The sequence below is a fragment of the Mytilus californianus genome, unplaced genomic scaffold, assembly GCF_021869535.1.
Source record: "Mytilus californianus isolate M0D057914Y unplaced genomic scaffold, xbMytCali1.0.p SCAF_7, whole genome shotgun sequence".
In the NCBI taxonomy this organism is placed as follows: Eukaryota; Metazoa; Mollusca; class Bivalvia; order Mytilida; family Mytilidae; genus Mytilus; species Mytilus californianus.
Genome location: NW_026262723.1, coordinates 17,951,975 through 17,964,049, shown reverse-complemented (window position 1 = coordinate 17,964,049; position 12,075 = coordinate 17,951,975). Strand labels below are relative to the sequence as shown.

Sequence of the window (12,075 nt, the reverse complement as noted above, 5' to 3'; positions counted from 1 at the left end):
CCCTACCAATGAAGTTGAAGGGGACTTTAGGTTTGCACTCCATCTGTCGGTCTGTCTGTCCATCCGTCAGCATGGCAAATCAGTTTTCCACACTTTTTTTCTTTGTTCTTGAAGATATTGAATTGAAATTTGGTTTATAGTTTTATCATGACAAGTTACAGGTCAATTTTGAATTATGTTCCGGTCTAATGATTTTGTGCAGAGTTATGGTCCTTGGACTTAAAAATTCACTCTAATAACCAGTTTTCCACACCTTTTTTCGTCATGCTTGAAAATATTGACTTGATATTTGTTATATAGTTTACACCATGACAAGTTATAGATCAAGTTAGCATTTTTGTTCCGGCACAATGAATTCTTAACCGGTAGGGGACTATGTATTGCCATGCAATACTCTCAGAATGCTGGTCTATTGTTATAATATATGAGGCGACATTTGTTTACCAATGTTATGAAATCATAAATCCTTTTGGACCATCCTAGGGAAAAACATGAGGAAATCGCATTCACTCCTAACATAGTTAGACGGGTGCATCTACATGCATAGCCATGCAAATCCAGACTGTATGAAAATGTCACGACAAGGAATAGGATATAATCCATAAATTTTCAGATTAGACAACTCCTGAAGACTCTATGTTGCCCTCATTGTCTCATTGGTGTATACTTAAACTGAACATTATCAATGAACCATGAAAATGAGGTCAGATCAGATGAATCCTGTCAGACACATATGTAATTATACCATTCAATCATTCCATATGATATATTGCTTATAGTATCTGAGAAATGGACCTAACCATGAATAAAATGCTCCGCTGGGCGCAGCTTGATACGACCGCTGAGGTCGAACCCTGAACAGTTGGGGCAAGTATGTACACAACATTCAAGCTTGATACAGCACTGAATTTGGACTGTAATTAAATATTTGACACAGCATAGGTTTCTGACACAGAATGAATGTGGTCTAAGAACTTAAAAATTTTTAATTTACCTATTCAAGCCATATCATTATTATTTGCTTTTATATATAAATCAGAAATAACCAATTTAAAATAGAAAATTTTAAAGAAAAAAAAAGGAAAAAAAAATCCCCCCCCCCCAATTTTTTGAACCCCCTTATGATTCGTCACCCCCAAACTCAATCAAAGCCTTCCCTTTGTGGTATGATACCTTGCAGTACAATTTTTGAGAGATCCATACACTTGAACACAAGTTATTGTCTGGAAACTAGAAAAATGCTTATTTTTGGCCCCTTATTCCTAAACGTTTTTGGGCAATTACCCCCAAACTCAATTCCAGCTTTCCCTTTGTGATATGGAACCTTGTAGTACAATTTCATAAAGATCCATACACTTACACACAAGTTATTGTCATGAAACTAGAAAAATGCTTGTTTTTTGCCCCTTTTTTGGCCTTATTCCTAAAATTTGGAGGCAATTACCCCCAAAATCAATCCCAGCATTCCCTTTGTGATATGGAACCTTGTGGTACAATGTCAGAGAGATCCATACACTAACACACAAGTTATGTCTGGAAGTTACAAAAATGCTAATTTTTGGCCCCTAATTCCTTAACTGTTGGAACCATAACCCCCAAAATCAATCCCAACCTTCCTCAAAATTTCATAGAGATCCATTCACTTAAACTAAAGTTAGAGTGCGAAAACCAATGTGTCTTAGGACGATGACGCCGACGGCAACGTCATACCAATATACAACCGCAAAATTTGTTTGCGGTCGTATAAAAACTTAATGATGGTCACCAATCCATGAAATAAGGTCAAGGTCAGGTGAACTCTGTCTGATGGATATACCTTGATAAGATTCTACACACCAAATATACTGGGGTAGCTGCCCTATTACTCATAAGTAAGAAAATGATGTGAAAACTATACTTTTCCCAAGCAGTTGCTGAACCATGAAAATAGTGGCATCTCTGGAATTAAAATGCCGATGTCTCATTCTGTGACTTTCTGTGCAGACAAGACAATAACACAAGTATCAAATAATTGTAAATATACAAAAGTCAACAATTTATTGCAAAACATGATTATTTTTGGCACATAAAAGTACAATATTTTATAACAAAGAGTATTTGAACAGTTATTGCAAGTTGTCATGGCAATGACAGAAAACAACAAAAGTATACATTATGGACTCAAATCTTAAAAAGAAAGAAAAATCAGCCCGACGGAGTGTCCAATTATTGTGTGTTGAAATGTTTCAGTAATACATATATAACTTTATTCACATGATTTTATCTTTACTTTTTTACTGATTCCTTGTTCATTTTAATCAGTTCCGACAAGTTGTCTGTTGAACAATCTAACATGACATTATTGTCTTATAAAGAATAAATTTAAGACATAAACAAAACGATTTTAAAATCGAGGCAGTGTCAAATGAGGAAGGCAAATATATATCTTAACAATTACAAACCTTCAAAAGTCTGTAAAACAAAATAAACAAAGCAGAAGGTATGATAAGGTATTTTTTCGATCCTTGGATTCCAAAATTTTAAAGTACTTTAAATCTATAAAATGACATACCCAAGATGTTTGTAAGTCATCATTTTAGTCTTTCAGATATAAAAAGGGTAAGGCTGTTGTTATATTTAATCAAATCAAAGATTATTTGTAAAACTGCTATTTTTGTCAAATATGCTGATTGTGTTTTCTCATTAACGAGGTAAAAACCGCAACTGCACTAAAATAATGGAACTATATCATTCGAATCATATATCAATGAAACTAACATAACTATGAAATGATTGAAGATTCCCCCCCTGAAATAAAAGACCAACATAATCCTTAAATTTTTTTTTTTAAAAACATAACATTAACAAGTGATGTTATCCATTAACTATTTTGGCCGCTTGCCCATGTTTTAACATATTTCTTAATTAAAAAAAAATGAATAAAAGATCATTTAAATAAGATGTAAAATTAAAACCAAGTTCGAGAGAATTCTGGAAAGAATGTGGATTTCCTTAACTGGAATGACTTCTCTTGCTTGGAACTTTTGTCTGAAAAAGAAAGATAGAAACAATTTAAAAGCTGTTTGCTAGTATGTGTAATCACAATCAAACCACTTGTTTAAGGTTTAAAACTAAAAAGTACTAATTTTCAGGCAAAGATTGTGGTGGTTGTAGCTGACTATGACCATACCCACTCATCTATTAAAAAAAATCACAATTTTATTTCTTATGTACACAGGCAAAAGTGCCACGCATGATATACGCACGAAGGCCAATACATGCGTGAATCATGCTGGAATCATGCGAAAATTTACGCACGATTATCGGATGTAGCTTGATTTGGGTGTTTCCGTGTGAAAAATACGCACAAACCACGCATGATTTTCGCACGATTATCATGCGTGGCACATTTACTAGTGTAGTTTGCCCCTACAGTAACAAAATTTTATACCCCTTGTGCTGATCAAATTTACAACTGTTTTGAAAGTACAAATCTGCAGACAAAGATTACAGTGGTTGTAGCTGACTATGCCCCTACCTACTCATCTATGAAGAAAATTACAATTTTGTATTTCTTAGGTAATTCTCCTTTCCGAAAATTATAACCCTCAACCCCTTGTGCTTATCAAATTTAGTACTAGTATTACCGTGTGAACAAGACACCACATATGTCCTCTACCACTTAAAAGTTATAAAGTATCAGTCTATATAAAAAAAAAAGTTTTTTACATGAAGCCTACAAAAGTTATAAAGTATCAGTCAATATAAAAAAAAAGTTTTTTACATGAAGCCTACAAAAGTTATAAAGTATCAGTCAATATAAAAAAAAAGTGTTTTACATGAAGCCTACACATATTTAATTAAGTATTTTTTACTAACGGTTGGGTAATCATGAAATGGGTAATTGTTTTGCTAGTATTGTCTGTTCATGGCAGATCATAATACAAAAAGAAATGCACTGCAGTTCGTTGGGTTATCTCCCTTTAGACTTTTCATGGTGCATTCCATATAAAACATGTAATTTATATTTCCTGAATAGAACATGGGTTTATATAGAAATCTTTTGATATAACTTTGCATTCTGAACAAAATATCTAAATGTAACCTTTCCAACAATGAATTACCTATTCATTAATTGATTTTCAGTTGGAGTGGTACATAAATGTCAGAACAATAATGTCATAAACAATATAATTGTAGCAAAATATCTTAATATTTAACAAATAAGTTAAGGTAAATATCTATCGACATCTGAAAAAATGTAAATATCTAATGTGTGAAAAAAAAAAAAAAACTGATAAAAAAAAAAAACATGAAAAAATTTATAAAGTTATTTCCTTTCATATATAAAGTCTTCAAAAGAAAAGTTAAAATCTAAATTGACCAAAAATAAAACCCCATAACAACCCTGAAATTTGGTGAAAGCTGTATACTACATATAATTCCAAAAGCAACAATTCTGTCAAAAAGTTACATAAATCAGATAAAATCTGGCCATTACTGCTGTAAGTCACCAAGCCTTTATCAGCACCCTGTCTCTCTGTATTATCATCTCAAACATCTGGATAAACAGTCTGTATACAGTATCTGTCATTGACATGTGAGTTTGTTAATTATCCATAACAAGATAAATGGAGTTTGTTTCTTACCATGTGACCTCTGGGACAATGTGTTATATCCAGTGTGTGTTATGATTTTTTTCATGATCACACTTTTATTTTTCAGCTGGTTTTGGATTTAACATTATTTTTCAGCAGTGGCTCATCCAGAAGATATAGAGAAGCTTTGAATTTTCAACTTCTTTTGTAAAAAAATTTTTTTTTTTTAAATCGACAAATAAATAAACTCCACAGAAAATGCCCCTAATATTTCTATCAAAATATATAAATATCATTTGAATTCCTTGTATAGGTATATATTTCTAAGAGCTGTCACAATGGCAGAAAATGAAGATTCAAGCAAATTTGATATATGATCAATTAGTGATATTTGCTAACATAAAGAACCTCATTCAAAATTTTGAAAATACAACCAGTCTGTAAATACTTTCTACATTGTACAATGCATCGAAATTTGACGGTGACATATTCACTATTGCTATGTGTTTCTTTATTCTACATTGGCTAGAGGTACAGGGGGAGGGTTGAGATCTCACAAAACATGTTTAACCCTGCCGCATTTTTGCGCCTGTCCCGTCAGGAGCCTCTGGCCTTTGTTAGTCTTGTATGTTTTTTAATTTTAGTTCATTTATATGTTTTGAAGTTTAGTGTGACGTCCATTTTCACTGAACTGGTACACAATTTTATTTAGGGGCCAGCTGAGGACATCCTCCGGGTGTGGGATTTTCTCGCTGCGTTGAAGACCCATTGGTGGCCTTCAGCTGTTGTTTGCTCTTTGGTCGGGTTGTTGTCTCTTTGACATATTCCCCATTTCCATTCTCAATTTCACATAGGGTAAATTTCTTGTGAAATGGCTATTTCTTGAGCGAAAAATAACTAAAATTAGACACACTTGAAAACTTCCCTATATAAGGTACAGGTATATTCATATGACAAGAAAATATTATTGTCTTAGATACATGTAATATTTACTGCTGGACATAAGGATCCTTCAATAAATCATTGTATAAATAAAACAAGAGACATGGGGTCTATGTCAATGAGACCGCAGCTCAATGACACAAAAACTAAAAGATATCTATATTGCCTTCAACAATATACAAGTTTCTACGCTATGTGTCAAGCTAAATGCTACTTAACTTTCAGGTTTTGTGCATTATCTTGATAATATTCTCATCAGTGGTGTGTTGAGCAATTTCTATGAAGCTGGTATTTAATTAGTAAAAGGTCTCGCCTAATTAGAATGAAAGAAAATTATTTTTCCAGTTCAATTCTTACACAATTTAAACAACAAATTTTACGAGGGTATGTTTAACAGTTTGTAGATTTCATGTTTAGAATGAATTTGAGTATATCTAAACAAGTTTTGAAATAGTTTAAAGAAAAAAATTTAAATCATATGCAGAATTATTAAGGCTAACTATACAGTTTTTTCCCCGTTAAAGTTAAATATTTTCCCTTATTTAAATGCATAATCACCACCATTAAATCTTATTTCTTATAATTATGTCATGCAGTAGATGGTATAAAAAAAAATAAGACATTTTAAGCAACTGATATAAAACAAAGCCAAACAGTACTCATTTTGTTGCTAGTCATTGCTTTTCCTATTAAATACCAAAATCATTGATCAATTACAAATAAACATAACATTTTGCTACCATTCTTGATTATTTAAAAGTGAAATTACATCTTATTGAAAGTTAGTTCTTTGGTAAATACAATTAAATCAATACCGCTCTCTTAATTGTTATATTTGGGGAAAACAGTTTTAAAACAAACAACACTTGTAGTTACACTGTTCAGAAATTTTTTATACAGCTGCTTTCTATATTTTTTAATGCTGTTTGATTAAATAATTAAATAATTCTTGAATTCTTTACACAAACCTGAAAATTTGTATTTTTAACAGCTATAAAAATTAAAAAATTGTTGTAAAACAAGGGGAAATAATTCAAAACATATTTGAAGAAAAAGTCTGAATTATCTCCCATTATAACATTGGTTGCAATTAATTACCCTGATTTCCCAGTGAAATAAAAAACGACAATTTCTCTTTGAAATAAATCTGATAATTTCACTCCTCTATGTCATACAACAATGTGTTTTGATAAGACGTTGTCGATGATGTTGCATCCATACAATTGAGAATGTTTAGAAAAAGATAATAATCCTTTCATTTTTTACCTTATTTCCATTAAAAAGTCCATGGTCAATGTAATAAAAAGAATAACCAATCCAAGAATTAAAATATTGAAAAATATTCAACTTGTGACCAACAATACTTATACATGTACATGTAATACTGATAATCAACTCACGCGCTATGCGCATTTCGTGAATTAATGTGTTGTTCGGTGGTCACTTGTTGAATATTTTTCTATATTTGAATTCTTGGATTAGTTATTCTATAATCACCATATTTGTAGATTAACTAATTTAGACATGTAATATTTGATTTAGTTTCTTTTGATTTGTTTTGGACTGAATTAATGCCTTAATTTTAATAAATCACAAAATATACAAGATTTTTAGCAATTCACAATGATAAAAATAATTATAACAAATTCTCCTTCAAAATTATCTTTCATGAATGCAATGTGTAAAAATATCATAAATATGAAGATTGACTAATACATGAGAAGCTACATAACTAAAAAAGACCTGAATAATTTGCAATAACTGTCTTGAGTCAACTTTGTATGAGGAAGCTGAAACTATTTTAGATTTTTTTTTATCAAAATTAATGTAATAAAATAAGCAGAAATTTTGGATTTAAATTTATGTTTATACTGATTTGAAGTAGATCAACACTGTTCGTATGAGCATACATCCACACACATATACTTGGGCCAATATATACTTAGATTTGTTTTAGTTTTGTACCTTTTCAAATTTGCAAATATTTGGACAAAATAACATTTGACATCATTATTAAAATCTGAACATAAAATATGCTTTAATTATAAACTTAAAATGAATCAAAGAATTTGATATTTTGACAGGGGAGATAACAATGGTACAAATTTGTTTCATTGAAGGGAGATAATTCAACTGGATAATACCGCAAATTGACCAATTTTACATAGAAATCTTACCTTTCATTCGTTAGCAAACATTCCTGTACACATTTCTGAATTTTTCTCATTTATAAAAAATGACTGTGGTGATATTTTTGTAGATCTTTTAACTTTGTGTCTATATCTTTTCTTCAAAAATCTGGATTTTTCAAATTTATCTAAATTATATCTGTAAAAGAAATATTTCATGTAAATACACTGTAAAGAGTTGAATGACTTCATTCCCAAAAATTTACTAGACTGCAGGTTTTTTTTTGTGTGTTTTACTTATACGACTAAGGTGGAGATAAGCAAGGTGGAGGTTTGTGTGCACATGTTTTACCCCACCACAGTTTGTCCATGTGTACACAAGTCATGCTATCTGGACCATGCATTGTTTGTTGTACAAAGCAGAAATCACAAAAACACCATTGGTGGTGCACCTGATAGAGGCAGAACTTACAGATTAGGGTACAGGAAACAGGTATTGTTAGCCCTTTTTGTGTATCTATTTCATTTTCAAGGAGTGAGTGGTTGGTGTTGTATTGTCCAATATTTTGTGGTCATTTATGATAACCCCAAAAAAAGATTCTAATAGATATAAGAAGATGTGGTATGAGTGCCAATGAGACAACTCTCCATCCAAGTCAAAATTTATAAAAGTAAACCATTATAGGTCACAGTATGGTCTTCAACACGGAGCCTTGGCTCACACCTAACAGTAAGCTATAAAGGGTCCCAAAAATTAGCAGACCTATCTTTAACCATATTATGTGTAGCTTGAAAACTGACCTAATTACTTTTATAAATTGTAACTTGGATGGAGAGTTGTCTCATTGGCACTCATACCACATCTTCCTATATCTAATCAAAAGCTTAATATGCAAACAATGCAAAAACTAATGGTCAATATATTTATCAACCTATAGCTAACTTGCTAGGTCATTTGGTCTCTCATGAATAGCGGTCTCATTGGCAATCATACCACATCTTCTTATTTCTATGACTGACAAGGAGGGACCAAATAACCTGCATGAAATTGAGATGTGCTGATGCTAATACTGCTGCATAGCAAATATCATTGACTTACAATTAGTGTTCCCTTTAAACTGACCTAGTCACAAACTTTATCATGTAAACAATGAAAAAAATTGTTGATGCCGCTGATACCACAAACTGCATGTCAAAGTCTCAGTTCTTGGAATTTAAACCCAGGCAAGATAAATAATTTAATTGTATAAAATACATTATTGAGGGGCCAGCTGAAGACCAACATGGGTTGCAGGATTTTCTCGCTGCGTTGAAGACCCATTGGTGACCTTGAGCTGTTTTCTGCTCTTTGGTTGGGTTGTTGCCTCTTTGACATGTTCCAAGTTTCCATTCTTTATTCGATCACTTACTTGTATTGTAATGGAGGTCTCATCATTTGTAAACACATTTTAAAAGGCATATCTGAGAAATCTACATCTGTTTTAAAGTCTATAACTGCTTCTGATTCAGCTGTAAAGTTCATTCCTCCTTGTAAAACTTCAGATTCCAACTTCATCCATCCATTTATAATCATAGCACCACTGCAAATAACACATTTGTTAAAAATTATAACAGTAAAAACAACTTTGGACATTAAACAATGTTAAAAGGACAATAATCATAGCAGATATACAATTATTTTACTATTTATTCAGTATCTGAAACAACTAATCTAGAACTATAAAGTCAGTGGTCGTTAGTTTTTCAGTTACCTCAATTTTTGCTATTATAACTAAACTGGAAACTAGAAATGTACAATCAGTTTTTTGAAACTTTTCTTTGTTACACTTTAAAATGTATATTAAACCATACTTTCCAAAAATAATTTGATCGTTTCTAGTTGAATATCATTTATATGTAAAAAATCAGAAATGTTTGCAATTTATTTGATAATAGCTTTATTGCCACTACTTCAGAATCATAGGGAGAAGTGACTTCTCTTTTTGAAACTGAGAAGGAAAAGTGGTGAGATTTGAAAGAGAAGTGCTCGTTCACTCGAGGCGCTACAATGTTTGGTTTTTACTGTAATACAAAGAGCCATATGTATCTTATTTTTTTTATATTGTTCAATTTGTACCTGGGTATACAATTAAAGTAACAGTTCATATTCAAAGTTGTTTAATTTTATCATATCTAGTTGCACAATCATATTAGTCCTCTTGTCAGAAAAAAACAATTAAATATCTGGCAATAAAAAAAAAGGTTTTTTTTTTATATCAAAAAGGAAAAGAAAGTTGTTATATCATGTTTATGAAATTAAGTATTTCTCATTAAAAAGATATTTAAATTTAACAGTTTTATTTAACACAGTTAAGCTTGGATTTTAATATAATTATATTAGTGTAATAGTTCCAGAGTTGAGCAACTTTAAGTTATAAATTGAAACAATGCATATACATGGAAATATATACATTAATCAAGTAGATCTAACCAAAAGTATGTTAATGCTTGTGGAATGTGTAATTTTTCCTTTTGGGATCAATTTTCTTCTGTCAGCTGTGCCATTCATGCGTCCATATGGTAGTCATTATCGCAAGAATCCGGATTTCGGTCATAGATGGTCCGTTTCTGTTGAAGTCCTGACTCCGATCCGTAGTTGTACAATAATTTGCCAAAAATTTCAATGGCGGACGAAGACAATTTACAAATATAAATAATGTTTGACACGCTATTTGGAAGGGAATATGACATTTTTAATGCAATATAAGGATAACAAAATTTACTTCAGGCAAATTTCATCACGTTTTAATGAAGTAATAAGCTTCTTTTGAAGAAAGTTAGAATAATTTGATGTACGCTCTCGAGTAACAAGTACCGGAAGTGATAAAAAAAATGTCTTTACGAAAATAACATGCAACCAACTTTAAAATCAATGCTTTAACATCTTTTCTAAAGAAAATAAATTGTTTATGTCTTTGAATTTCTTTACTTTCAAATGCTGTTTCATCGACTTAGTAAATTTGGAATATTGCCGATGACGAAAGCGACTGAAAGCGAGTATCGTGAACAACAGGGCAACTAGATTTCGCTTTTGACGGTCAGGCAAAGCGAAGTGACAGACGGGAAAGCGACTTTGTCTCCCCAGTTGCCTGCTAGCGTGAGCCCTGATTGCTAATGACCTTTATGTGCTGATACATCAGTCATCAGTTTTACAATTTTGAATTACAATTTTATACAGAAATACACAAATTTGCTTATATTATTTTAAAGGATAAAAGAAAGAGCATGATTCTTTATTTTCTTATTCCTTGTGTATGTTCTTACATTTCTAGCCCGTGCATACAAAATTTGAAAATAACATTTACTGTGGATTCATTGGTTACCTATCTTCATGGATTTCATGGGTACAAGCGAACCATGAATTTAAATGTTAAACATATTACAATTTTTTTATAGAAATATATGCAGACTTTGGCAAAACCATGAAATCAAATATCCATAACAAGTTTTCCTCAATACTAGAAAATTGGTACTCATGAAAATAAATGAATCCACTGTAATTTATTTCTAATTAGAATCAAGTCCTGTCCAGTACACTTACCTTGTTTTAATTAACGAGTTAGAGTTTTTATACCATAAACTAATACTAATGCTGCCTGAGAGATCAATGGAAGCTACACCTGTCACTTGTATATCTATTATTAATCCATTTGATAAATGTAGTTTCTGAGAATGATCATGTAGTAAAAGATTTGCCTGCAAAATAAAATTGAAAAATGCAACAGATATTTTTTTGTCATTAGGAAAAGTTGAGAGGCCCGAAAATGTTACTGTTCACTTAAAATCATAAGATAAGTAAACAAAAATTTTGTTTGTTTGTTATAAAAACCCAAAACAAAACATAAACTGTTTACTGCTACAGTATTACTAAACGAATTAGTGGATTTTATAGATTAATTTTCTGTCAGTATTCTTGCTTGTTTTAACTAATTTTCCAAGTTAGTGAACAGAAAAGTTTAATACAGTGACCATTGCCCTTCTAGTAAATGTCACAGGGCCCATGAATAAAACTCATTGAGAAATATTTTTTTAGTACCAAAATACTTCCACTATGTGACCTTCACTATCCAAGAGGGTCTCACACAGTCAACAAAGTACTTCCACTATGTGACCTTCACTATCCAAGAGGGTCTCACACAGTCAGCAAAATACTTCCACTATGTGACCTTCACTATCCAAGAGGGTCTCACACAGTCAGCAAAATACTTCCACTATGTGACCTTCACTATCCAAGAGGGTCTCACACAGTCAGCAAAATACTTCCACTATGTGACCTTCACTATCCAAGAGGGTCTCACACAGTCAGCAAAATACTTCCAGAAATTCAGGTTTACTCAATAAAACAAAATAGTATCCTATTTACGGTACTAAGTAGTCATCAAAATGTA

At 31.6% G+C, this 12,075-nt stretch overlaps 1 protein-coding gene across 2 annotated transcripts in view; it reads right to left on the bottom strand.

Moving 5' to 3' along the window:
- Window positions 1-2,008: 2,008 nt before the first annotated feature.
- The window catches only part of LOC127709289 (microsomal triglyceride transfer protein large subunit-like), a 34,374-nt gene continuing 24,307 nt past the window's right edge, over window positions 2,009-12,075 (bottom strand). For both annotated transcript variants that reach the window (XM_052214749.1, XM_052214748.1), the window contains exons 16-19: window positions 11,229-11,383; window positions 9,058-9,228; window positions 7,697-7,847; window positions 2,009-3,027 (exon numbers count right to left, since the gene is read on the bottom strand). In XM_052214749.1, coding sequence (XP_052070709.1) covers window positions 7,700-7,847; window positions 9,058-9,228; window positions 11,229-11,383 — 474 coding nt within the window. In that variant the 3' untranslated portion in view covers window positions 2,009-3,027; window positions 7,697-7,699. The remainder of the gene's footprint in view (window positions 3,028-7,696; window positions 7,848-9,057; window positions 9,229-11,228; window positions 11,384-12,075) is intronic.